The sequence below is a fragment of the Aotus nancymaae genome, unplaced genomic scaffold (assembly GCF_030222135.1).
Source record: "Aotus nancymaae isolate 86718 unplaced genomic scaffold, 86718_ANA_hifiasm-v0.15.2.pri h1tg000115l, whole genome shotgun sequence".
Classification (NCBI taxonomy): domain Eukaryota; kingdom Metazoa; phylum Chordata; class Mammalia; order Primates; family Aotidae; genus Aotus; species Aotus nancymaae.
In genome coordinates this window covers 6585414-6612993 of record NW_026988530.1, presented here as the reverse complement: position 1 = coordinate 6612993, position 27580 = coordinate 6585414, and the positions used below count along the sequence as shown (strand labels likewise).

At 34.5% G+C, this 27580-nt stretch overlaps 1 protein-coding gene across 1 annotated transcript in view; it reads left to right on the top strand.

Annotated features, from left to right (window-relative positions):
- GALNTL6 (polypeptide N-acetylgalactosaminyltransferase like 6) overlaps positions 1-27580 on the top strand; it is a 1235246-nt gene that overhangs the window by 489102 nt on the left and 718564 nt on the right. Inside the window, exon 3 of the mRNA XM_012454670.2 lies at positions 21385-21523. Coding sequence (XP_012310093.1) covers positions 21385-21523 — 139 coding nt within the window. The remainder of the gene's footprint in view (positions 1-21384; positions 21524-27580) is intronic.

The window sequence follows — 27580 nt, the reverse complement described above, 5'->3', positions numbered from 1 at the left end:
ATTAGTTGATGCAGTTTCTTCATTGTGTCGATACTCTTTACCATTTAGTGTGTTTTTGGAGTGGCTGGTACTGGTTGTTCCTTTCTATGTTTAGTACTTCTTTCAGGAGCTCTTGTAAGGCAGGCCTGGTGGTCGTGACATCTCTGAGCAATTGCTTGTTCATAAAGGATTTTATTTCTCCTTCATTTATGAAGCTTAGTTTGGCTGGATATGAAATTCTAGGGTGAAAGTTTTTTTCTTTAAGGATGTTGAATATTGGCCCCCAGTCTCTTCTGGCTTGTAGGGTTTCTGCTGAGAGATCTGCTGTGAGTCTGATGGGGTTCCCTTTGTGGGTAACCCGACCTTTCTCTCTGTCTGCCCTTAACATTTTCTCCTTCATTTCAACCCCGGTGAATCTGATGATTATGTGCCTTGGGGTTGCTCTTCTTGAGGAATATCTTCGTGATGTTCTCTGTATTTCCTGGATTTGAATATTGGCCTGCCTTGCTAGGCTGTAGAAGTTTTCCTGCATAGTATCCTGAAGAGTGTTTTCCAGCTTGGATTCATTCTCTCCGTCACATTCAGGTACATCTATCAAATGTAGATTAGGTCTTTTCACATAGTCCCATATTTCTTGGAGGCTTTGTTCATTTCTTTTTACTCTTTTTTCTCTAATCTTGCCTTCTTATTTTATTTCATCGAGTTGATGTTCGACTTCTGATATCCTTTCTTCTGCTTGGTCAATTCGGCTGTTGAAACTTGTGTGTGCTTCACGAAGTTCTCGTGTTGTTTTTTTCAGCTCCATCAATTCATTTATAGTCCTCTCTAAGCTATTTTTTTCTCATTAGCATTTCGTCAAACCGTTTTTCAAGGTTCTTAGTTTCTTTGCATTGTGTTAGAACATGTTCTTTTAGCTCAGAGAAGTTTCTTATTACCCACCTTCTGATGCCTCTGTCAATTAATCAGACTCATTCTCCATCCAGCCTTGTTCCCTTGCTGGTGAGGAGGTGTGATCCCTTGGAGGAGGAGAGGCATTCTGGTTTTGGATGTATTCATCCTTTTTGCGCTGGTTTCTTCCCATCTTTGTGGATGTATTTACCTGTCATCTTTGTAGTTGGTAACTTTCAGATGGGGTCTCTGAGTGGACATCCAGTTTGTTGATGATGAAATTATTTCTTTCTGTTTCTTAGTTTTCCTTCTAACAGTCAGACCCCTCTGCTGTAGGACTGCTGGAGGTTCACTCCAGGCCCTGCTTGCTTTGGGATCACCTGCAGTGGCTGCAGAACTATAAGAGTTGCTGCCAGTTTCTTCTTCTGCTATCTTTGTCCCAGAAATATACCTGCCAGATGTCAGTCTGAGTTCTCCTTCATGAGGTGATTCTTTGGATATACTGGGGTCCGGGAGCTACTTGAGGAGACCATCTGTCCTTTATAGGAGCTCAAGTGCAGAGCTGTGAGCTCCTTTTTTCCATTCAGAGCTGCTGGGCAGGTATGTTTAAGTCTGCTGCAGCAGAACTTATAACCGCCTTTTTTCCCCCCAGGTTCTCTGTCCCAGGAAGGTGGGGCTTTATTTATAAGTGTCTGTCACACTGTTGCCTTTTTTCAGGGCTGCCCTGCCAAGCGAGGAGGCAGCCTAGTCACTCTCTGCCTGCAGAGGCTTTGCTGAGCTGCTATGGGCTCTGCCCAGCTGCTGTGTGAACTTCCCTGCAGTCTTGTTTATACAGGTGTAGTTAGAACTGCCTCAGCAATGGCGGCCCACCTCTGTAATGACAGACTCTCTCTGTAATGGTGGACTGCCTCGGCAATAGCAGACTACCTCAGTAGTGGTGGACTGCCTCAGTAATGGCAGACGCACCTCCCCCTCAGAGCTGGACCGTCCTGGGTTCAGCTGTGCTTGCTGTGAAACTCTCAATCCAGAGCGTTTCAGATTGCTCATCTTTGTGGGGGTGGGACCGACTGAACCTGATCACCTGGCTCCCTGACTCAGACCGCTTTTTTTTTCAGCTGAATGGGAGATCTGTCTCCTAGACGTTCCCGTCACCGGTTGAAAAGGCACCTGGATTTGTGTGAGATTTTGTGTGGATGAAACAGCCGCACTGGGGACTTGTGGCACTTTTCCGCCCAGGAATCTCCTAGCCTGGCTCTGTTTCAGCCCCCTTTTTATCAGTTGAATGGGTGACTCTGTCTCCCAGGCTTTCCAGTCACCAGTTGAAAAGGCGCCCGGATTTGTGTGATTTCCCATGCGGTGACCCACTGCGCTGGCTGAAACAGCAGCGCAGAGATTCGTGGCACTTTTTTGACCAGGAATCTCCTGGCCTGGCTCCCTGTTTCAGTCCTTTTTATCAGCTGAATGGGTGACTCTATCCTAGGCCCTCCAGTCACCAGCTGAAATGGCACCAGGACCCATGTGAGTATTTTGAGCGGAGACCCGCCCTTCCAGCCAAAACATCCAAACTGACAACTCATGGGGCTCCTCTGCCCAGGAATCTCCTGGTCTGTGGGCAATAAAAATCCATCTGGAAATGCGGCATCCACCCACCCTCTGTGCTCTCGCTGGGAGCTGCAATCCAGAGCTGCTCCTAATTGTCCATCTTGGATCCTATCTCGATGGTGGTTTATTTTTAACTGTAAATTATAACTCAACTATTGGCTGAACTGGACATAGAGTTTACTTAAAAATTTTTTGTCACTCCAGCATTAATTGAGCAATTTATAAAAATACAGGGATTAATTAGCAATAACTAAAATGCCAATTTCAACTACTGTTTGAATTTCCTTTTCTCTCCTCTATTCTGTTCACCACCTGATAGGAGGATAGCTTTGCATGTGACATTTAAGATGTCCTAGAAAGTAATGACTATAGCGATCCTATAGTAACCCCATTATTGTCTTTGATAAATATTTGAATCATCTTATTTGTGGGAAATATTGCTTTGTGTAACATGCTCTGAAAAGAATGAATGCTTCTATATGTGCTTAGTTTCATTGTTATTGATGCTTTTACTTTCAACCTCTAAAATTCAAAAATCTAAATTATTTGCGAAGGAGTAAGCTTTGCTACTGAAGAAAAATTAAGACATTTTGCCATTCTGTTTTGCAGTGTTTTTCTAAACACTCATTCTTATTATGCAGTAGTATTATGATCAACACCTCATCATTATTTAATTGTGTTCTAACTACACTCCAGGTGACCGTCATTAATGAGTTTCTCTTTCAAGGATTAGTTCCTCCCCACATTTGAAAATATCGTGGTGTTTTCATTATTATTTTCCTATTTCATGTTATCTGATAATTATAACAATTTACCTTTCCAACCGGCATTATAAAATGGTATTTTTGTCATATTACATTTATTTTCTTAATGGCAACAATTATTTTGGAATGAACATATATGTGAGAATAACAGAACTGAGATCTTTCCAAAACCTGTTCTTTTGGTATTTTCAAAACTAATTGTCATTTAAAATGACCTGAGGAACTAGAGCTCCTGTGGGCTGGCAGGATCCTGGCAAAGACTCACTCTCAAAAGATCTACTGCAACAAAAGCCACCTATCTGCTACTGGCGTGAGTTATTAATCAAAATAGAACTGAGACCATGAACTCAGATTCCCTCAAGCTCTAAAGAGCTAAAAGCTCAGTAAGGAAGTAGTATATGGTTCCGCAACTCTCCTAGAAGGGAATGCCTCCTTTCACAGATGCTTATTGTGCTTTTGGAAAGAGACTTAATCTATTCTCTAGACTTCTTGGTTATTACTCCTGTAGTTAGCAGAGCACCATCTGATCATTTATTACTCATAGGAGCTGGCCTTCCTTATCTAAATCAAACTGGAAAACATTGAGTTATTTTCCTAGGATTCAGGTTATTTCATCAAAATTTTCTTTTTCCTATTTGGATCTTTATAATGAATTATCCTTAATTATTTTATCTGCTTTATTTGGGAAAGAAAACTATTGTAACTGTAGGTCTAGTGGCTTTCTCTTTCATCTCTGCTTTGGGATCAGTCTGCTTTAACTGAAGAGAGTAATTTTAATGAGTTCCTCTGAGATTGAGGAATAGAGATAATTTTAATTGAACTGTAACTTTTATGAGGAAACTTTCAGTTTGTATTTGATTCCTACTAGGAGTATTTTAGCTCAGTATGAGACAGAACTTTGCTCTAGCTGCATAGATTTCAATAACAACAAAAAAGAGTATCAACATTTTTGTGGCTAGCTCTGTAAAGAACCCATTACACTTTAATATAGTTTATCACTGTTTTCTTAACTTTAGTTATATTTCTTATCCTAAGAAGCAGGCAATAAATATGAATTGAATCCCACCTAGCCCTTAGGTTTGCCCTTAATGATCTTATAGCCTAGCTCCACAGTGAACCCCCATTTATTCTAATAGATTGGCTCTATGTTATATAGTATTTCCTTTGAAAATATTGATAATTACATTGAAGTAATTACTATTTTAAAGTAGTAGAGCTTCCAATAATATTTTTCAAGTTTAGCTTTTAAATGTGTATATGTCTAATAGAATGTAGCATTTGGTGGTATATAATATATAATATCATGTAACATGATATAAAATATTCATCATAATTTATGTACATGTAATAATTTATATACATATCTGCGAATTTGGAAAGTGGATTCTACATAAAAAAGGAGCGAGAAGATAGAAACTCATGTTATTTTTAACAAATACTATGAATTATTTAATTTTTAGCACAAAGACCTTTTAAACCCATGTAAAAAACAAAGACCTAAAACCCACATAAGAAACAACCAAGAACAAGAAGAAGAAAGAGGACAAAAAGAGAAATAGGAGAATGAGGAGGAGAGCCACACTGCTTATTTACACAAGATCAATCTGAAATTGCAACATCATCCAATTCCAATATCCCCACAAAAAAAAAGGAATAATAGAAGCTTATCAAACTATTCAAAAACATTTGAAAAACAAATCTACGAGAGTGTGAAAAGCATTCCAGGATTTCCAGTTGTTTCTAATATAATACATAAGGCTAACAGCCATGAATAGCACATCCTTTGTTTTGGGAGATTTCTGTTATTTTCAGATTTTTATATAGTTTTATTGTAAAAGTCTAAGAGTAACCCAAAACCATAAATGTTCCACTTAAATATTAAGAAACTGACTTTTTGGGATTAAAATATGTGACAAGATAATATACATTACAAATAAAAGAATAAGAACCAGAAACCAAGTCTTTTGGTACTTTATAAATTATATATGGATTCCTTCTCCATCTCACATCAATATTTTGTTTATAATACTTAAAGATTTTAATTATAATACTTTAAAGATTTTTAAAGACTATATTCTTCACACTATAATTGTTAGGATGATACTAAAAAATCATATCTGAATGAACCAGATTATTATACAGAAGTTAGCTCAATTTCTCTCAGTATGTAGATCTAGTTTTTCAAATTCTTAAATTCAATTAGAATTTTATGCCTAGAAATATGTATCCATAAGATTCATGTAGTGTTTTTCTATGAAGTCTAAAAGCAAAGACAATTGATGAGGGGTAATTAGGCATGTACAAGTTTGCAGGCCATATCACACTTATCCAGCCCCCCAAGTAGGTCTTTGTGAGAATTGTATGTACATTTCCCTCCTCTTTTCATTTTTTTTCTGGCATGCCCATTCAAAGCTGTAATATACAAGAAGCTAAAAAATTCTGCCAAAATTATATTTTAGTAAAAGCAATGGTTATTTTAGGTGAGGAAGTTTTAGTAAAACAATTTAAGATACGCACTTAAAAGGTAATTACATTAAAAATAATCATAGTTAATAATGATTTCTAAACCTATTGCCATATATAAAGCCAACTATTTTAGAACAAAATTTTAGAGCACTAGTTCATCAAATTATCTTTTGAAGTTCAACACTCACTCATTATACATTTATTGTATAAATTAAAACCTTCTTTAAAATAATGGCGATCGGTTCTCTTTTACAAACATGTATCAAGCATGTATTGTGTATCGAGTGTATAGTTTCTAATGGGCACAGAGTTTATCACAATCATTACACCTCTTAGGTATACTCAGGTACTTTCATGTATACTATATTTTAAAAAATGTGATTTTGGAGAGAACTGACAATGTTATTTTTCAGAGAAAGAACAACTAATATAATGAGAAATTGCAGCATGAAAAAAAAAAAAAAAACTCCCTGACATCTGCAAAGAAGTCTGTTCTTGAAGCAGAAAATAAGAAAATTATTGAAGGCAAATTTAGTGACAGTTCACTGACACTTTTAAAAACGAATGACTTCCAAGATTTCCAGTGAACAATACAATATTGCAGGAATATGTTTTATTGATATTTATACTGATGCAATCCACAATTTCTGTAAAACCGATATTCAGTTATAATTAAAGGAAGATTCAGACAAGGAGAATTCTGTGAGTGAAGCATGAAACTGGGACTAAGCCTGATCAGATTACATACCAGGAAGTGTACTGGCATGATGGTTGCTTGCTTCCTTTATAAGTCATACCGTGATTACCTATAGTTATTAGATACCCAAAGGAAGAAAATTTTATAAAACATAGCTGAAAGTAGAAAATGTTGGTATAAATGTTGGTATAAATGTAGAAAAGCTATTTGGTTAATGTAAAATATAGAGATTTCTAATGTTGGTGAATTTGGATTTGTTAATAGTTATCCTTTAAGAAATTACTCTCGTTGAAGGCCTTCCACATCCCAGGAAGATCTCTTCATTCAAAAACTTTACTAGAATAATAGTTTGCATATTTCATTTGTCTGTGCTCTCTGTATGTTACATTTTTTGGTACAACTGAAAGTTTGTGAGACATAGATCCCTGATAATTTTTCATTCCATTTCTATGGATATGAGAGAGAAAGATGTTTATACTTCAGTGGGAAGGTTGAAAGTCTTTTCTGGTTCCATAGAATTGTAAATCTAATTATATTTAAAACAAAAATTACATATCACTTATACTTCTTATTATAAGGCTTTCAGGAGTTGCCTTTTTTTATTCGTTTGATATTCTAAGTCATCCTACTCTCCACCCCACCTCCAACCACATTGGCACTGATGAAGAATATGTTTATGTTTCTATCCTTAAATGACAATAGCGAGTGACATCTTTTCTATCCTCTCATTTTTCCTCATGTCCCCACCCTTTTTTTTGTAATACCTAGTGAATAAGTGACACCTTTTCTGTCCTCTCACTTTTTCTCATGCCCCCACCCTTTTCTGTGATACCTAGTGAATACGAATTCACCTTTCTTATATCATCATGTACAATTACATCGTAAATGGCATATGTTCTTATAAGGCATTTGTAGTCACTCATGATGAAAATAAGATGGCAATTGTTATAGAAACTATTTTAAATCTGAGTATATATGCATTAATGACTCAATACAATGAAAAACCTCAAGTTTGAGAGAATATAATATTATTCAGTTTATGTAAATTGCTTCTCAAGCAAACACCAATAATTATGTCATAAAAGATCTAAAGAACTAATAGGAATGACCTAGTTAAACCACAGGAAACACCAGCTCTGACCTCTGTTCTGTGTAGTCACTGTGCTGAGCTGGTCATATTGCCTATGTGGGGAAGAGGTCCAGATGCCTACTTATTCCCATTCCCACTGCCACAGGATAGAAAATACTAGCAAGACATCTGCATAAATTAAAAATATAAATATATTAGTATGCAAAACATTTTGCATAAATTAAACTGAAATAGATTAAATACAAGAATGCACATAGTAATCACAGCATAATACATTTCCTTAAACTTACCTCCAACATTTGTGATATCTAAAAGGCTTGATCATTCCAGGGAGGGTCTCTGTTAATACTTAACTGTGGTCATTTTTTTTTCTTGAACTCATTTAGGATCACAGCCTCTATGTTTTCCTTATTATATAGTAAAACACAATTTCATTTGTCGTCTTAGAATGCTACAAGAGATTATAAAAGTAACTTTTATTTGTCTTTATTGAAAGAGACAAATTGATCAAAAGGAGTATATCTCAAAATGTTGTCTTTTCTCTTGCAGTTTTCTTTTCTGATCTTTTTTATGTTGCTGTTTTTAATCAATTTTACCACTTTACCAAGGCTTATTTTCTTTGTAGTTCTTTTTACTTTCTTTGATAGTTTTTATTATCAACTTCTCATGCTTCAAATGACATCCAAAATATTTCATTCATTATTGTATTGCCCACTTTCTTAGGCATGGTTAAAAATGTTCAGTTCATGACATTCTGACAGTTTGTGATTTTTACTCAAAGGAAGAGGCTAACAAGTGAGACACATTTGGCAGTAGTGTTCCATTTAGTTTGAGTTCATAAAACAAGGGTGGGGGCGGGGGTATCACTTTCTGAGGAAAATGCATGGGAACTAAATCAAGCACTTCTTGGAATAAATGAGGATAGGAAGGGGAGAGAGAAAACATAGAAATTCTATAGTACATAATTACAGATATTTTTAACAGACTCAAAAACACACGTTTTATCATGAGTCCTTAATGACTAAAATCTTTGTAATTTTATCAGTATAAGCAGAATCCATATTTGCTAATGATGAATGAAACTAAAATTTAAAATGATTGAAGTGTTAATGTGTAATATTTCTTAACATGATTTCTCCTGCATTGTCTCAAACAAGAAATATTTTTTAATAATAATTTGGAAAGGTAGGAAATAAAAGCTTTTCAGAAGCCCATATGGAAAGCTGAAAAATAATGGTATACTAAAATTTCTATACAACATGTATATGTTAAACAGTTAATTATTAATTTCATTAATAGCAAATTCTTAACATCAGTTTGTACACATAGATTTATGTTATCTTTTTAAAATGTATAGACTCAGCATGAATATAAACAGTTTAACTCATATTCTAAATATTAAAAATGCTTTTGTTTAATATAAAAATGTGAGCTATCTCCAGATATTAGAATATTAGCAAACTATATCTAAAAATAAAGGGTCAGGCATGGTGGCTCACGTCTGTAATCCCAGCACTCTGGGAGGCCGAGACAGGCAGATCACTTGAGGTCAGGAGTTCAAGACCAGCCTGGCCAACATGGAGAAACCCTGTCTTTGCTAAAAATACAAAAAAATTAGCCAGGCATGGGAGTGGGTACCTGTAATCCCAGATACTTGGGAAGCTGAGGCAGGAGGATAGCTTGAACCTGGGAAGTGAATGTTGCAGTGAGCCATGATTGCACCAGTGCCTCTAGTCTGGGCAACAGAGTGAGACTCCATCTTAAAAAAAAAAAAAAAAAAAAAAAAAGAAAGAGAGAGAGAGAAAAACACAAGTGCCACAATCAGATAATTGAGAGTTTTCCCCCACATGGTTGCACTATTATTTTTGGAGCTAGCTAGTTCTGGTTTACTCTATAACCAAATATTTGTAGTTTTAATTTTCTTCAGCTACGTTCTTATTCTTTAATACTGCTTTGGACTTGTAGGTACTGTGCATTTTTCAAATATATTAATTCATCTCCTCAATGTCACTGTACACAGCACTCCCCACCCTAAACACACACACAAGTCTACCCACCACCATTACCACCACCACCACAAACAGCAACAATAACAAAAATAAACAGAAATATATTGACCTTCATTAGCAACTATCCTGGCAGATTAACTAGTAAGTTAATTTTTATACTTTAAAATTTTGTGGGAAGTTTTGTACACATTTATGTTATCTAAAATAATGTTTTTATTTTTCCTTTACTATTATTTTTTTCATGCCTTATATCACTTGATAGTATCAATAGATAGTATCGACGGGGGTTCCAGTTGGATAGAAGTACTAATGCTTGACATTATTATGTTTCTAACCTCAGGGGGAAAGTGTGCACTATTTCATCAATGATGTATGACATTTGCTATATTTTCATTGTGATATCCTTTGTCATATTCATGAAAGTTCCCTTCTATTCCTCGGTTTCTGAAAATTTTTGACTTTTTCTCAAATGCATATTTTACCTATATTGAGATAACTTTAAGACTTATCTTTTATTATGTTAGCGTGGTGAACTATATATTGGTTGATTTTGAATGTTAGGCCAACATTGTATTTCTGGAATAAATCTCTTTTGGTCATGATGTATTATATTGTAAAATATTGCTAGATTAGATTTGCTAATATTTTGTTATGGATTTCTCCATCTATACTCATGAGAGACGTAAATCTGTAACATTCCTTTCTCATAATGTTTTTACTTGGCTTTGATATCAGATATATGCTGGTAAGAAAATAAAAATAAGTTCCTCTGTTTTCTAAAAAAAAAATGTGTAAAACTATTACTATTTCTTACTTTAATGTCAGAAAAAATCACAGAGAGTTCACCTGGGCCTGGAGTTTTCAACTTTTAAAAATAGATATAGGACTATTTTGATATTAAATTTCTTCTTGTTAATCTTGATAATTTTTTAAAGAAGGAATCTATTCATTTAAGTTTGGCTGTTTGTTTTCCATATGTCTCATTTGTCATATAATCTTTGATTCATCCTTTTTCTGCTTTTTTCTTACACAAAGGATATTTATTGCTTCATTTCTCTTTACTGTTAAGTTTTATATTAAACATTCTTGTGCTATTTGTAGTCATTACCCTGAAGATTTCAGTATGGATTATTAACTTATTACACTTCACTCCAGTTAAGGTGTACTACTTCCAGAATAAGGCAAAACCAACAATTTACTACCTTTTTGGTTATGTCTCTTACTGCTCCACCTTACAAAAAGCCACACTCTTGCCATACCAAATGCTCGCTGGGATTCCTAATCACCTTACATGCACTCACCTCTCAGCACCATGTCTGTGATACTTGTTTTTCCTGCTTACCTGATTCCTTTAAAAAAATAAATTGTATTGTGTATGTTTAAGGCTCACAACATGATGTTATGGGTTACACATAGATAATAAAATGATTACTATAGTGAAGCAGATTAGCATATGGATTATCTCAGTTGCTTTTGTTTGTGTGACAACAGCAGATAAAATCTACTTATTTAACAAAACTCCCTAATACAATACTACTTTATTAACTTTAGTTACTATGTACATTAGAGCTCTAAACTCGTTTATCCTACATACGTGCTGTTTGATATCCTTTGACTAACATCTCCCCATTTCCTACCCACCTCACTCCCCTGCCCCTGCCCAAGAATAAAACAGTAGTTACTGTCGGTTTATGGGTCCATCTCATTGTGATACATCCTTTGTCTGTCTTACAGTACAAAGTGCATTAATTCATTTCTCCATTCATTTCACAGGGGAACAAATCACTATGCTAATGATTCCTCACCCAAAGACATAGATAACAGTCCCAGCTCTCAATGCTCTTATAGATTATTAAAATGTATTTTAAATCACACTATTCTAGTGTTTTTTTTTCTCTCAAACTTGATGTCAAAGTTAATAAAGATGATATTCATCATTTAATCCCCAGACCCTGTCACAGAGGAGATGCTTAGTATGTGCTTTTGAATAAATAAATGAAGATCTTTCTTCACTTCCCCTGAGTCATTAGCCCAAACTCTTATGGGCTAAAAAGCCTCACTTTTGTACAGCACTCATAAAATATGTATGGCGTACCTGTTATGTGGCAGTCACTCTTCTAGCTGCTGGAGACATTACGGTGAAAATCAAGAAGTTCCTGCTTCTGCGGAGCTTACATCCCAATGGGAAAATTAGTCAGCTCAGAGGTGAAAACATAAATGTAGAATAGTAAGTAATACATGGGGCAGAAAAGCAAATTTGGGAAATAGGTCATGATGTCTGGGATGCTGGTTTGTGTTAATTACGAAAAATCCAAAAAATCATATTTGAGCAGCGGTCTGAGTAAAAATTCTTGAATGTTTCAACTGCTTATGCTCAAGAATCCTCAGAAAAAGTGTAAAAACACTGATTTATGTTTTTCTTGTATTCGAGTTACTTGTAAAAAATAGATAAAATACTTCAAAGTGTCACTAGCAGGGTTTTTTTTTTCTCTCTGACATAAATCTACTTTATCTCTCAGTATTCCATCTTCTGAGATCTATTTTTAGATAGATTTATTATGTTCCAAACAGGATTTTCAAAATTCCTGTCTGCATAAATTCATTCACCCACATTTCTACTTAATGTAAAGTCTCCCTAGCCCCATACTTAAAACAAAAACTATTTTAATTCTTTAGTCTTCTTCCAATTTGAGCTGAAATCTCACTTTCTCTAGTTCCAGCTTCCAGTCCATACAAATTTCATTAATTTGCCATAATTTTGAAACTCTTCTAGGCCTAATTGTTTAGTTCATTCAATTCCACAAGTATGTTACCTCCCCACAATTGCTGGTTTATAAGCTTTCCCTGTATCTTCTCAATCATAGAATATTTCTAGCTGTTTCAGGCCTGGGGTTATCCTATTCATATTTTCAATTTCCCTACCCACTGGTACATATAGTAGACAATCAATAAACATATCAAAAATTGGTAGTCATGCCAATATACAAAACTGCCATACTAAATAATATGTCAGTTAGCCAGGGGAAAAATGCCAGGTGCATGATGAGAAAATTAGCATAAATTTCATGTTAAGTATCTACTATCTGCCTTGAGTATACATAGTGTCAAAGATAAGTTCATAAGACCTAGCAATTTTTCTGCTTAATACTCATACATTTAAATATAATATTTAATTTGTATATTTTGATGATTTAAAACATCTCACATATCTTTCATACTATTTTGAACATAGCAGATGGTATACTAATTTTCATATTTAAAGAAAGGATGCTGAATTGATTTATGTTTGATAAAAGTAAATTATGCTATAAATTTTGATGTTGAAATAAGAGTAGCAATAGAGAAAATAACCACTGTTAAAAGCTCTGAATATTATAAATATTCAAAAATACAATTTCTTTTTGTTTAGAGTCTTCTGCTTTATTTTTGTTTAGTTGTTTGCAAAAGCAATGTAAAATTATATGAGACAATATAGAACATGAGGTCTACCTATTAGAACTTAAGATGAATTGATAACATTTGCAGTAAAAATTGCTTGCTCTGTGTATAAAAAATACCATTTTAAGTCCTATTCCAACAACTGCAATGTCTAGTGTGCCATAATTAGTGGCTCACAATTTTGTTTTATACCTTTAGTGAATCATTCATTCATTTAAAAAGCTTTATCTCATGAGATTCATCACTCTGAACACCAAATGGATGTACAAATAAAATAAATTTCCTTTTAATTGACAGATGTTCTAATGAATGTATAGCTTTAAATGTTTATTTTGTAGTGGTAGAAGTGACTGAATCTAAAGGCTCAGCACCAAAAATATCTGTACAACATTTTTAAAAAGAAGCTTCAGGTGGATATATGCATTTTACTTAGGGCATATGAATTTAAAAATAAAAATATGTTGGCCAGGCGCAGTGGCTCATACCTGTAATCCCAGCACTTTGGGAGGCCAAGGCAGGAGGCTTACCTGAGGTAACAAGTTCAAGACCAGCCTGGCCAATGGGGTGAAACCCATCTCTACGAAAAATACAAAAATTAGCTGGGCATGTTTGGCAGGCACCTGTAATCCCAGCTACTCTGGAGACTGAGGCAGGAAAATTGCTTGAACCTGAAAGGTGGAGGTTGCAGTGAGCCAAGATCTGCCATTGTATTCCAGCCTGGGCAACGAAAGCAAAACTCCATCTCCAAAATAACATAAATAAATAAATAAGTTGAAAAAAGGAAAGGCTACTTTACAGTATAATTTTCTTTTTTTTTTTTATTATTTCAACCATTTTGGGAAAACAGGTAGTGTTTGCTTACATGGATAAATTTATTATTTTTTATTTTTTGTATTACACTTTTAAGTTCTGGGGTACATGTGCAGATGGTGCAGGATTGTTACATAGGTATACACATGCCATGGTGGTTTGCTGCATCCATCACCCTGTCATCTATATTAGGTATTTTTCCTAATGTTAGCCCTCCCCAATTCCCCCACCCCCTGCTATCTCTTCCCTAGCTCTCCCACCCTCCAACAGGCTCTGGTGTATGATGTTCCCCTCTCTGTGTCCACATGTTCTCATTGCTCAGCTCCCACTTATGAGTGAGAACATGCATTGTTTAGTTTTCTGTTCTTGTGTCAGTTTGCTGAGAATGATGGTTTCCAGCTTCATCCATGTCCCTGCAAAGGACATGAACTCATTCTTTTTTTTTTAATTGTACTTTAGGTTTTGGAGTACATGTGCAGATCATGCAGGATTGTTGCATAGGTACACACGTAGCAATGTGGTTTGATGCCTCCATCCCCCTGTCACCTACACCTGGCATTTCTCCCCATATTATCTCTCCCTGACCTCCCCACCCCCTCGCTGTCCCACCCTTGCCCCCCTGCCACCGCCAACAAACCCCAGTGTGTGATGTTCATCTCCCTGTGTCCATGTGTTCTCATTGTTCAACACCCACTTATGAGTGAGAACATGTGGTATTTGGTTTTCTGTTCTTGTGTCAGTTTGCTGAGAATGATCGTTTCCAGATTCATCCGTGTCCCTACAAAGGACATAAATTCATCATTTTTTATGGCTGCATAGTATTCCATGATGTATATATGCCACATTTTCTTTATCCAGTCTATAATTGATGGGCATTTGGGTTGATTCCAAGTCTTTGCTATTGTGAACAGTGCCACAATAAACATACGCACACATGTGTCTTTATAATAGAATGATTTATAATCCTTTGGGTATATACCCAGCAATGGGATTGCTGTTTATGCTTAAATTGTTTAGTGGTGACTTCTGAGATTTGGGTGTCCCATCACATGAGCAGTGTACACTGAACCCAGGGTGTAGTCTTTTATCCCTTCCCCTTCCCGCTGAGTGCCCACAGACCATGATATTATTATTGTGCCTTTGTGTCCTCATGTCATAGCTCTGACTTATAACTGAGAACATACGATGTTTGCTTTTCCATTTCTGAGTTACTTCACTTAAAACAGTTGTCTGCAGCTCCATTGAGGTTGCTGCAAATACCATTATTTCATTTCTTTTTATGGCTGAGTAGTATTCCATGGTGTGTGTGTGTATGTATATATATATATATATATGCCATATTTTCTTTAGCCCACTCATTGATTAATGGGCATTTGGGCTGGTTCCATATTTTTGCAATTGCAAAGTGTGTTGCTATAAACATGTACATGTAAGTGTTTTTTCACTTAATGACTTCTTTTCCTCTGAGTGTATGCCTAGTAGTGGACTTGCGAATCAAATGGTAGTTCTTTTTTTAGTTATTTTAGTTCCATATATATCCAGTAATGAGAAAAGAACTAAAAATAGTTCTTTTCTCATTACTGGATATATATACCCAAAGGATTATAAAGCATTCAACTATAAAGACACTTGCACATGTATGTTTATTACAGTACTGCTCACAATAGCAAAGACTTGGAACCAACCCAAATACCCATCAATGATAGACTGGATAAAGAAAATGTGGTACATATATACCATGGAATACTATGTAGCCATAAAAAAAGACGAGTTCATGTCCTTTACAGGGACATGGGTGAAGCCAGAAACCATCATTCTCAGCAAACTGACACAAAAACAGAAAACCAAACACTGTATGTTCTCACTCATAAGTGGGTGTTGAACAATGAGAACACATGGACACAGAGAGGGGAACATCACACACTGGGGCCTGTCAAAGGATGGGATGCTAGGGGAGGGATAGCAGGGGTAGGAGAATTGGGGAGGGTTAACATTAGGAGAAATATCTAATGTAGATGACGGGGGAATCGATGCAGCAAACCACCATGGCACATGTATACCTATGTAACAAACCTGCATGTTCTGCACATGTACCCCAGAACTTAAAGTATAGTGAAAAAAAAAAACAAAAAAAAAACAAAAAAAACCCTCCATACTGGTTTTTATTCAGATTCCTTTCATAATTATTGATGTTTAGCATTTTTTCATATGTTTATTGTCCATTTGTGTATCTTCATTGGAGAATTGTCTATTCATGTCCTTAGTCCACTTTTTGATGGAATTATTATTTATTTATTTTTCTGGCTGATTTGTTTGAGTTCCTTGTAGATTCTGGATGTTAGTAGTTTGTCAGATGCATAGTTTGTGAAGATGTTCTCCCACTTTGTGCATTGTCTGTTTTCTGGTTATTTCTTTTGATGCACAGTAACTTTTGAGTTTAATTATGTCCTATCTCTTTATCTTTGTTTTTGTTGCATTTGCTTAGTGGCTCTTGATCATGAAGTCTTTGCCTAAGCCAATGTCTAGAAGAGTTTTTCTGATTTTATCTTCTAGAATTTTTAGGATTTCAGGTCTTAGATTTAAGTATTTGATCCACTTTGAGTTGATTTTTGTATGAAGTGAGAGATGAGGATCGAGTTTTTTTCTTCTGTATGTAACTCGCCAATATTTCAACACTATTTGTTGAATATCTTTTCTACACTTTGTGGTTTTGTTTGCTTTATCAAAAATCAGTTGGCTATAAGTATTTACCTTTATTTCTGGGTTCTCTATTCTGTTCCACTGGTGTACCTGCCTGTTTTTATACCGGTATCATGGTGTTTTGGTAACTATAGCCTTGTAGTATACTGTGAAGTCAGGTAATGTGATACCTCCAGATTTGTTCTTTTTTCTTAGTCTTGCTTTGGTTATGTGGGATCTTTTTTGATTCCATATGAATTTTAGGATTGCTTTTTCTAGTTCTGTGAAAAATTATGATGGCATTTTAATGGAAATTGCATCAAATATATAGATTACTTTTAGTAGTATGGTCGTTTTTACAATATTGATTCTATTCATCCACGAGCATGGGATGTGTTTTTATTTGTGTCGTCAGTAATTTCTTTCAGCACTGTTTTGTAGTTTTCCTTGTAGAAATATTTCACTTCCTTGATTAGATACATTTCTAAGTTTTTTGTTTTTTTTTTTTTGCAGCTGTCGTAACAGTGGTTAAGTTGTTGATTTGATTCTCAGCTTGGTCACTGTTGGTGCCTAGCAGTGTTACTGATTTGTTTTCATTGATTTTGTATACTGAAACTTCATTTACTGATCAATGAATTCAGTAAACTAGTAAACTAGGAGCTTTTTGAATGAGTCTTTGGGGTTTTCATGGTACATAGTTATATCATTGTTGAACCATGACAGTTTGACTTTCTCTTTACCAATTTGGATATCCTGTATTTCTTTCCCTTGTCTGATTACTCTGGCTAGGACTTCCAGTACTATGTTGAACAGAAGTGGTGAAAGTGGGCATCCTTGTCTTGTTCCAGTTCTCAGGAGAATGCTTTCAACTCCCCCGACTCCTTTCAGTATAATGTTGGCTGTGGGTTTGTCATAAATGAGTTTTATTATCTTGAGTTATGTCTCTTCTATGACAATTTTACTGAGGGTTTTCATCATAAAGGGAGGCTGGATTTTGTCAGATGCTTTTTCTACATCTATTGACATAATAATATGATTTTTGTTTTTCATTCTGTGTGTGTGGTATGTCACATTTATTGGCTTGCACCCAGCATACAAATTTTTTAAAAATATGATTCATGGAATGACATAGATCTAGTTAATACCAGAGACTATATAAGGTCAATAGAACTTATGGCTAATTTTGTCATTAATGGGAGAAAGATTTACGCCTTTTAAGAATTTCCCCATGTTATATGGTTAATTTCTAACTATGGAAGTGCCTAGTGAACATTATTCTCTCTTTTATTTAGTTACATGAAACTAGGTAGAACAATGCTTATCTTATGGCATGACTGTGTTCAGTTAAATAATATATATATAAAGTAATTTAACATAATATTTTGTACGTCATGGATGTTCAGTAACTAGCTGTTATATACATGAAATTTCTCACTGATTGTTTATTTTCCATTTTGGTTGGAAAGTAGTAAGTGACATTTTCTCCTAAGAAATCAAACAGGGAATCAAAGAAGAAGTAGTTTTGCTTTTGTTTTTGTTTTCAGCACCAAATATGACACATTTGAACATTTTTGTTTCTCTTCCTTTAATTGGAGAGGTTTTCAGTCTGCTTTTAGAGAATATAATTTCTAATCAATGCCCAGACATTTGATCTTGGCTGTCAATGCTACTGAATTTAAGGGCAGTAGTAGCAAGAAACTAAGACAAAGAAGATGCTTTTTCTTTTTTGAGGAATCACTGATATAGAAACCAAATTTTCTAACAAAATCTTGAATTCTAGTAATAAAGAATGAACATATTTGTAAATCAAGGTTACCAAAGTGAAAAATATTAAAATCTCTAAATATTTTTAAAAATTGTTTTTAAACTTTCATAGTCAATTAATAACTACCTTTTTAAAAAGGGTACTAGAAATATTTTTATTTTTAAAGAGCACTAGAAATATTCTTTCTTAAATGATAAATTATAAATACATATTACACACATACATACACATAGAAATATATATTAATTACTAAGCTTAAATCTGTAATATTTAATAGCAATTGTGCTAAAGTGAATACCAGAATAAATGACAGTTAATAATTATTTATTGTTAACTACCTAATTAGATGAGAAATCATATAAGTTATAAAGAAAGAGGAGGCAAAAATATTATTATTTGAAATAAACATATCGTGTATCTGTAAAACACTAGAGATTTATAAAATTATTTAAAAAATAGTTCAGTATGGTGACTAAAGAATTATAAAAATAAAAATCTTGAGTGTGTTTTATTTAGAAAAATGTAGTGAAAGAAAGAATACTATACACAATACAGTGAAGACAAAAAACACCTATAAAAATTTACCAAAAATTGCATGGGACTAAAAGAATGAAAACTGCATGAAATGCTACTGAGGTCCCAGGGCAGAACATTTGAAAAATAGCTAATATATATGAAAATATTAATTATATAAGGATGAACAGAAAATCTAATGTAATCTAAAAAACAAAGTTCAGGAAGGCCATTTTATTAAACAGTTCACATTGAAAAATAAACATGTTATTAGTTGGAAAAAGAATATGAGAATAAAAGGGTTCACATGTATTAAAATGTGTTACTGCTATGATGTTTCCAATGCAACGATTGGCATAACAGTGAAATACCATGATAATTTTTAAATATGCACAAACAAGTATACAAAATTTTATACATAGCCTTTTTTTAATTGCATTTTAGGTTTTGGGGTACGTGTGAAGAACATGCAAGATTGTTGCATAGGTGCATACATGGCAGTGTGATTTGCTGCCTTCCTCCCCTTCACCTATATGTGGCGTTTCTCCCCATGCTATCTCTCCCTATCTCCCTACTCCCCGCTGTCCCTCCCCTATTTCCCCCCAACAGACCCCAGTGTATAGTGCTCCCCTCCCTGTGTCCATGTGTTCTCATTGATCAACACCCACCTATGAGTGAGAACATGTGGTGTTTGATTTTGTGTTCTTGTGTCAGTTTGCTGAGAATGATGGTTTCCAAGCTCGTCCATGTCCCTACAAAGGACGCAAACTCATCGTTTTTGATGGCTGCATAATATTCCATGGTGTATATGTGCCACATTTTCCCTGCCCAGTCTATCATCGATGGGCATTTGGGTTGGTTCCAGGTCTTTGCTATTGTAAACTGTGCTGCAATGAACATTCGTGTGCATGTGTCCTTATAGTAGAATGATTTATAATCCTTTGGATATATACCCAGTAATGGGATTGCTGGGTCAAATGGAATTTCTATTTCTAGGTCCTTGAGAAATCGCCACACTGTCTTCCACAATGGTTGAACTAGTTTACACTCCCATCAACAGTGTAAAAGTGTTCCTATTTCTCCACATCCTCTCCAGCATCTGTTGTCTCCAGATTTTTTAATGATCGCCATTCTAACTGGCATGAGATGGTATCTCAATGTAGTTTTGATTTGCATTTCTCTAATGACCAGTGATGATGAGCATTTTTTCACATGTTTGTTGGCCTCATGTATGTCTTCTTTTGTAAAGTATCTGTTCATATCCTTCACCCACTTTTGAGCCTTTTAAAGCAGGGAAGAAAAAAGCAAATCACTCAATACATGTTTTTTATTTGTTTTTTTTGTTTGTTTTTTTTTTTTGTTCATGACAAGGTCTCATTCTGTCATCCAGGCTGGAGTGCAGTGGCCCAATCTTGGCTAACTGCAACCTCTGCCTTCCGGATTCAAGCGATTTTTGTTCCTCAGCCTCCCTAGTAGCTGGGATTACAGCTGTGTTTCACCATGCCTGGCTATTTTTGTATTTGTAGTAGAGATGGTGTTTCACCAGTTTAGCTAGGCTGCTCTCAAACTCCTGGTCTAAAGTGATCAGCCTACCTTGGCCTCCCAAAGTGCTGGGATTACAGACCGAGCCACTGTGACTGGCCTCAATAAATAGTATTTTTATAACTGCCTGAATGTTTGTTTTGAAAAAAATAAAAATTATATTTATCTCACTTCTCACACCAAAACATATTCCAGATGTTTCAAAAATTTTAATAGGTAAAATAAAAATAGAATGTTACTAAAACTCTGAATGTATAAATGGATTCCAAAAATGATATTGGACTAGGGATGGCCTTCTTTGTAAATATATAAAATATAAAATGAGAAATTTTGAAAGAAAAAATAAAATCTGGATGAAAAACTTAATTAGATTTAATAAAATATTTGCAACATAGGTAGTGAATAAAAATATAATGAATATAGTACATTAAGAACACAAATTGTTTTTTAAAATGCTTGAACAATCATTTTACAATAAAAGAAATAGAAATGATAAAATATAAGAAATTATTAATTTGTAATAATCAAGAAATATCAAATTAAAATATGAGGAATATATATTTTACTGATGAAGTTGGAAATATACAGTGTTTCTCAGGATGTGTGATAACTGTTAGGCATATGTTAAAGGTATCTCAGTAATTCCATTTCTATGAATTTCTGCTTCCCCTTCAAAAATGCATAACTGTGGAAAGCTAAGATGCTCATTGTTTGTAATGGGAAAATTAGAAATAACTTTATAGTGTATTTTCAGTGGAATGGTATAAATTGGAATACAATCAAATAATATCAATTATTGGAATTAAATAAAAAATGTACAAGTATTCTGGAAAAAGTCAAATTGCAAATCAATATGTGTATTAGAATCTGCATACAAATATTAATAAACATACACTAAAAATCTTGGCAGTGGTTCTCTCTGCAATGCGAGATTACACTTTCTACTGTTGTGTTGTTTGCTTTTTATATTGAGTATATTTTATTTACTTAAAGGCAATTAAAATAATGTAATGAAATTTTAGTACTAGCTCCTTCTAGAAAACAGCAATCGGTGATATTACACATTCCAGTCTTCATATCTGTTCTAGAAGATAAAATGACTTTTATAGAGAGAGTAATCTCATTCTGTTTTCTCCTCCTAGGGAAAGGTGAACATGGGAAACCTTACCCCCTTACCGAAGAGGACCATGATGACTCAGCTTACAGGGAAAATGGTTTCAATATTTTCGTCAGCAACAATATTGCTCTAGAGAGGTCTCTGCCAGATATTCGTCATGCTAAGTGAGTATCAGCACATCAGTAATCAGGGTGGGCTTTTTTGGTTTGTTTTGTCCTTTGATTTGTTAAAATGTTTGTCACTGTGAGATATGTAACCAAATGTTTTATCCTAATCATTTTGATAAAAAACTCATAGTACATCATCTTAAATATACTTGATCTAAATTGGAGTCACCGTTAAAATTTCAAAACAATACTGAATCTCTAAAAATTCAATACACATTTTTGTTGACTGTATTAACTCATTACAATGAAATGTTTTAAGACAATATCCATATGTTTAACTTTTGATCACGTAAATTACAAAGGAAACATTTTTCACTGTTTATTCGAGCTACCAGAGCTGTCTACATGTGCATGTCTTCTATGAACTCCATTCTCACCCCAGCTATATTTAGTGCCATGGTTGTTGCATTTCCATGAAGAATGCCCTAAATGAATGCATCTGTAATCCAAAGGTAATGATTGCTGGTTCAATTTCTTGTCACTTTATGAAGTGCTTGTGGCTTGTCTATTGACAGTGAGTACAGTTTGTATTGAATTGTAGCTACATATTATAGTTTAAATGATAGTACTATATATACTTACCCAAAATCCATCCTTTCTTTACCCACATACATCTACCTCTAACATCATTTATTGTACTTTTCATTTTAATGTGTTATGGTATTCTTAATAGCATAAAAACACCAGAGGATACCAAGAACATGGAATGTGATAAGAATTAGGAATGTAGTATTGGCACATGTATTTGGTAAATCTATCCAACTGTATTAGTACAGCTATCCTTCTACCCACAACAACCCAACAACTTCCCTTTGGAAACACCAGTGTGAGAGAGAGAAAACTGGGGAAAAAAAATCAGGGCAACTAATTAAGAATTAGGAATCTAAATTAAACCAGTAATTTAATGTAAATAAAACTCCATTCCTTTGTGCAAAGATAATTGACCCTTTAGAAAAAAATATGAGTACATTATGATGTGAAGGACTATTTTCTAGTTGCGATACTGTATCTTTAGAAATGTATTGAAAATTATGAAATAGTTACTGTTTTTCTCCTCAGATTTTATGTGAATTTGCATTTCCCAATATAGTTAAGCAGAAGATTAATGTGAAGATGAAATCAATTTTTTCCTAAATTGAGGGCTTTAAATATTGACCCAAGCCTTTTAACCAGCCAAATTATCCCCAGGTTGCCTGAATTATCTACAGTAATTCCCACTGACAAATAACATTTCTAGTTATGAGAAATTTTAATACCTAATTGCACATCATCAAAGATGCATTAAATTGCATTGTTGGCATAATAAATATGCTTACAGAATGATTTCTATCTATCTACTTCTTTCCCTCCCCACACTTCTAATCTCAATTTCTTAATGCATATTATTCAAGTGGAAAGAATAACAAGTTTAGAAAGAGTGCAGACAATCACTGAAGCCAAAAGAAGGTGGTTCTTCGTGTTCTTCCCAAAACCTGTATTTTTAGTGTAACCACCACGTTTTAAGAAAAGATATCTTATGGAATAATGGGAAAAACGGAAAGATGTAAGAAAAAATTTTGAAATTTTTATTAGAATTGCTGAATTTACAGTATGAAGAAAGCATTATTGTAAATGTTAAGGAAGAAAATACGGCCAAAATATAATCTGTAATAATATTCCAACTTAGTTACTAAGGCTGGATATTTAATAGGACAAGTGGTCATGTAATAAGAAAAAAAGAAAAAAATGCAAAAACAAACAAATAACAAAAAAAACATTGAGAAGGTTTGAGATGGATAATGAGAAAGTGTTAAGTATGATACTACCAGGAATGAGGTTCACCTTGATGAGGTCAGCATTTGACTCTCAGCAATGCTGGAAGAAAAGTCCAATGTCACCTCTGATTTTGCCAGTGCTCCACCTGCAGGAAGCCAAGAGCCAAAGAATGTCTTACAGTTTCCCGCTCTAAAGTACTGTGTTTTCGACTTCGTCTGTGCTTCACCAAAGGCAGGTACATTTAACCACAAGAGTATGCAGCTCTGTGTAAGTGTAAGTTTACTGAAATTATAAATCAACTTCTGACATATTTCAGAATTATTAATTTAGGCTGAAAGTAATGGACTATAGCTTTTTTATATTGACACAATCTATAGAATAGAATGCAAACTGAGGCCGGGCGCGGTGGCTCAAGCCTGTAATCCCAGCACTTTGGGAGGCCGAGGCGGGTGGATCACGAGGTCAAGAGATCGAGACCATCCTGGTCAACATTGTGAAACCCCGTCTCTACTAATACAAAAAAATTAGCTGGGCATGGTGGCGCGTGCCTGTAATCCCAGCTACTCAGGAAGCTGAGGCAGGAGAATTGCCTGAACCCAGGAGGCGGAGGTTGCGGTGAGCCGAGATCGCGCCATTGCACTCCAGCCCGGGTAACGAGAGCAAAACTCCGTCTCAAAAAAAAAAAAAAAAAAAAAAAAAGAATGCAAACTGTGTATGACTTTTAAAATAAAGCATAAAAGTTCTAAGAAACTTTTCCTTTTCAGTAAGCCAACTGAAACTACAGTCTCAGAGTGCTAGGAGGGAAGAGTTTATTTTTCTTTATTCTAGGATTTTGCAAGGGAAGATATGGGGATTCCTATCTTGAGATTTAACTGAACTTGATCTTATTCTAAACCATACTAGCCAGACTTATGCCACTGTGATACGCTACTGTTCACTCCCTATATATTCAAGTGCCCTGTACTCTCTCATATTTTCACATTTAGTTTAAAAAAATCATGGTTTTATACGTTTTGATAAGAAGTGCACATTCTAGTTCACTATGAAGAATATTTAAGACAAGTTATTTCCGAAATCCTAATGCATAGGCATTTTAAAAAGACATTTCCCTATTCATTTCTTCTTCACTAGTATAAAAACAGACTGCTTTTCTGACTTTCTTTAGTTCAGAATCAGTAATAGATTTCCATAATTAGGAGCCATGGATGAAGGGTGATTGGCCTGTGTGCAATAACTTGATCACAGTCTTTTGTTTATCCAAATAATAAATTTCAAGCTTTTCACTTTTGTTTTTATTTTTTTTATATTCTTTCCAAATGTTCTTAGCAGCTATCTGTCTTACAGATTGTTTTAGCTTCTTACACTATCTATTCTTCGGTATATCAATTTTTTTATCTTTTTTTATATACTCCTAGTCCTTCATTTTTGATTTTTTTTTTTTTTTAGCATATACTTGATGTATTTTAAATACTCACTCCCTTCTTCTGTTCATGTCATGTTATGTCTATTCATAGTGCCTGTGATCAGCCTGGAATCTGTACTTAGAACACCTTATCTTTGTATTTTATTTAATGCAACGTTGTTAAGAATTTTACAATGAGCATTTTACAGATTTACAATGAGCATTTACAAATGTCCAGTCAATGGATATCTTACTGGCCTGGATTGGTTTTGCCACACTTTAAATTTTTCTCCACTTGGGTATTGTTTTTGTCATGTCTTTGTGTTCAGTCACCTACCTGAGATGTCACATATATTCTTTCCATGCTATGGAACAGCTTATTTAGCTTATAGTTCAGGATGGGAGACATAAGACATCTATTTGAAATACACATATGAAGCAGGGAAATGGATAACTATGTAAGAATGGCCTATATAGAAAAGAAGCTCTGATAAATTTATGCATGAATATGTTATTACTAAGATAAAATTGAAGAATTTTTAAGCAAGTATTACTCCCTGGATATGGAAAAATTCGTATCTATGAAAAAAGAAAATAATTGAGATTAGGAAATGTAAGAACCATTCTATCAGGAGAGTTGAGGTAGGCTCCACAGCAATTTCTGTTAAATGCATCCTTGATATGAGTTCCATTTTGGGGAGGGCTGTTATAAATGTATGTGTGTGGGCCGGGCACGATGACTCATGCCTGTAATCATCCTAGCACTTTGGGAGGCCGAGGCAGGCAGATCACGAGGTCAGGAATTTGAGACCAGCCTGGCCAACATAGTGAAACCCTGTCTTTACTAAAAATACAAGGATTAACTGGGCATGGTGGTGGGTGCCTGTAATCCCAGCTACTTGGGAGGCTGAGGCTGAATAATCATTTGAACCTGAGAGGCAGAGGTTGCAGTGAGCCAGGATCGTGCCATTGCACTCCAGCTTGCATGACAGGGTGAGACTCTGTCTCAAAAAAAAAAAAAGTGTATGTGTTTATGTAGATAAATATTTATGCACATAAATGTTACCTGAGATAGACTACTAAGATTGCTGAGTAGCTGAGATATTTTAAAACTAATATAGTCTTACTTTTTATTGTGACTTATCATTTCTTTTTTATGTCACTAATATTGCCCAGATATAAATAGTTTTAGGTTCATGCCTTTGAAAGTAACTGGAGTATAAGATATCACAGAGTTTTCTCCCAATACTCAATACTCCATTTATTATCAAAGTCATGAAGATAAAACTATTTCTATCTAAGAGAATGGTTACAATCTCTTGGATGATAGGATTGATTTCAGTAGTGTTGCAGTTATATCAGACTAATGTATCATGGTCCTGTTTCCTGTAGTTTCAGAACCATTTGAGAGATGGTCCCAGAAATTATTTGCTATCAAAACATTCTCTTTATTATTGTTGCAATTCTATTGGTGAGCATGGTTTAGATGTAGGCCAAGTATTATACTCAATACTGAAGTTCAGAATGAGGCACATTCAGCCTTCAAGTCAGAGACATTACTGGATAAAATACACAAAATTGTCAAACGTAAGTCATGGATGGCAGAATAAGATGACTGATCTCTGCAGGCAAGCAGGTTCCAAAGCAGAAAAAAAACGAAGAAGGAGCTGGCCAAGTAGAGTAAGCTTTGTAATCCAAACTCACAAATCTCTTTCTCTTGGAAAGTCTGAAAAGGTGGAGAAAGGCCAGGAGTATTTGTCTAATGACTGTCCTGCCATAAGGGAACACCTATGGAGAAAAGGAGTCTCCTTCTGTGATAACTAGTATATAGTGCTTACGCAGTACTTACATGAAGTACTTACAAAGTAAGCACTATGTGCTATTTCTCAGCATATACAGACTTTGGAGCAAATTCTTGATTTTTCAGTGCCTTATATTCTAAATACTCCTGTCTTCCAGGAAATATATTAAATAATGATTCTAAATATATTGACTTACATGACTTGCACTGTGATGCTGAACAAGTCAAATTGCATTTTTTATTTTTATGTGCCCATTTCTGTAAGTGGGGATGCAAGTTTCTTCAGGTTCCTCACTATGTACTAAGATTATTATAATTGGGACCAGGTTTACCAAATCCGCGATAGCGTGATCTATTCAGTTATTTCTTTGTGTTCTGATGATGACTCTTCTGATTGTCTTTTTTATTTACCAATCATATCATGGAGATGTAAGATATAAGGAGATCTAGTATATTCTAATTTCAAAATTTCAATTGTAAATGCATAATTAGATTTTATGGTCAATTCTGAGTTTATTAAAAAGAATAATTATGTATTCAATTTCTTTCAACTAAGATTTAGTAAATATACTATGAGTAGTATTTTTATACGTAGAAAAATGTGATCGGTTTTGATTCTTGTCTATGTAATTCTAGATCTCATTGGCAAATATATTTGAGTTTAACCATTTTAAAATGTGCAAGAATAATTTTTTATATTTCTCAATTTCAAAAGCAACATAAAAAATTGAATAGCACTGGTTGATTTCCTTTCCATTTTTATTATGGTATCCTTGTGAACTTGATTAAGTAACTTCGTTCAACAAATTTACCAGTGAATTCAGAAGCAAAATAAACTGAAATGACTGCACTCCAATTAGGTGTGAATGTTGCCACAGAGAAAGAGATGGGAAATATATCCTTTAAATTAGACACTGTTCCAGCTGAAGGTACATCTAAATATTACTTTAAAAAAACGAATTAAATGATAAGCAGCAGACTGAAAGAAGGAATGGCTAGAATCAAGTAGAAGTCATCTTTCAAAACTGTTGTTTAAGTGAGTATTCTTCAATATTTTTTAAAAACTAATTGTATGCACAGTAATACAGACATTAGT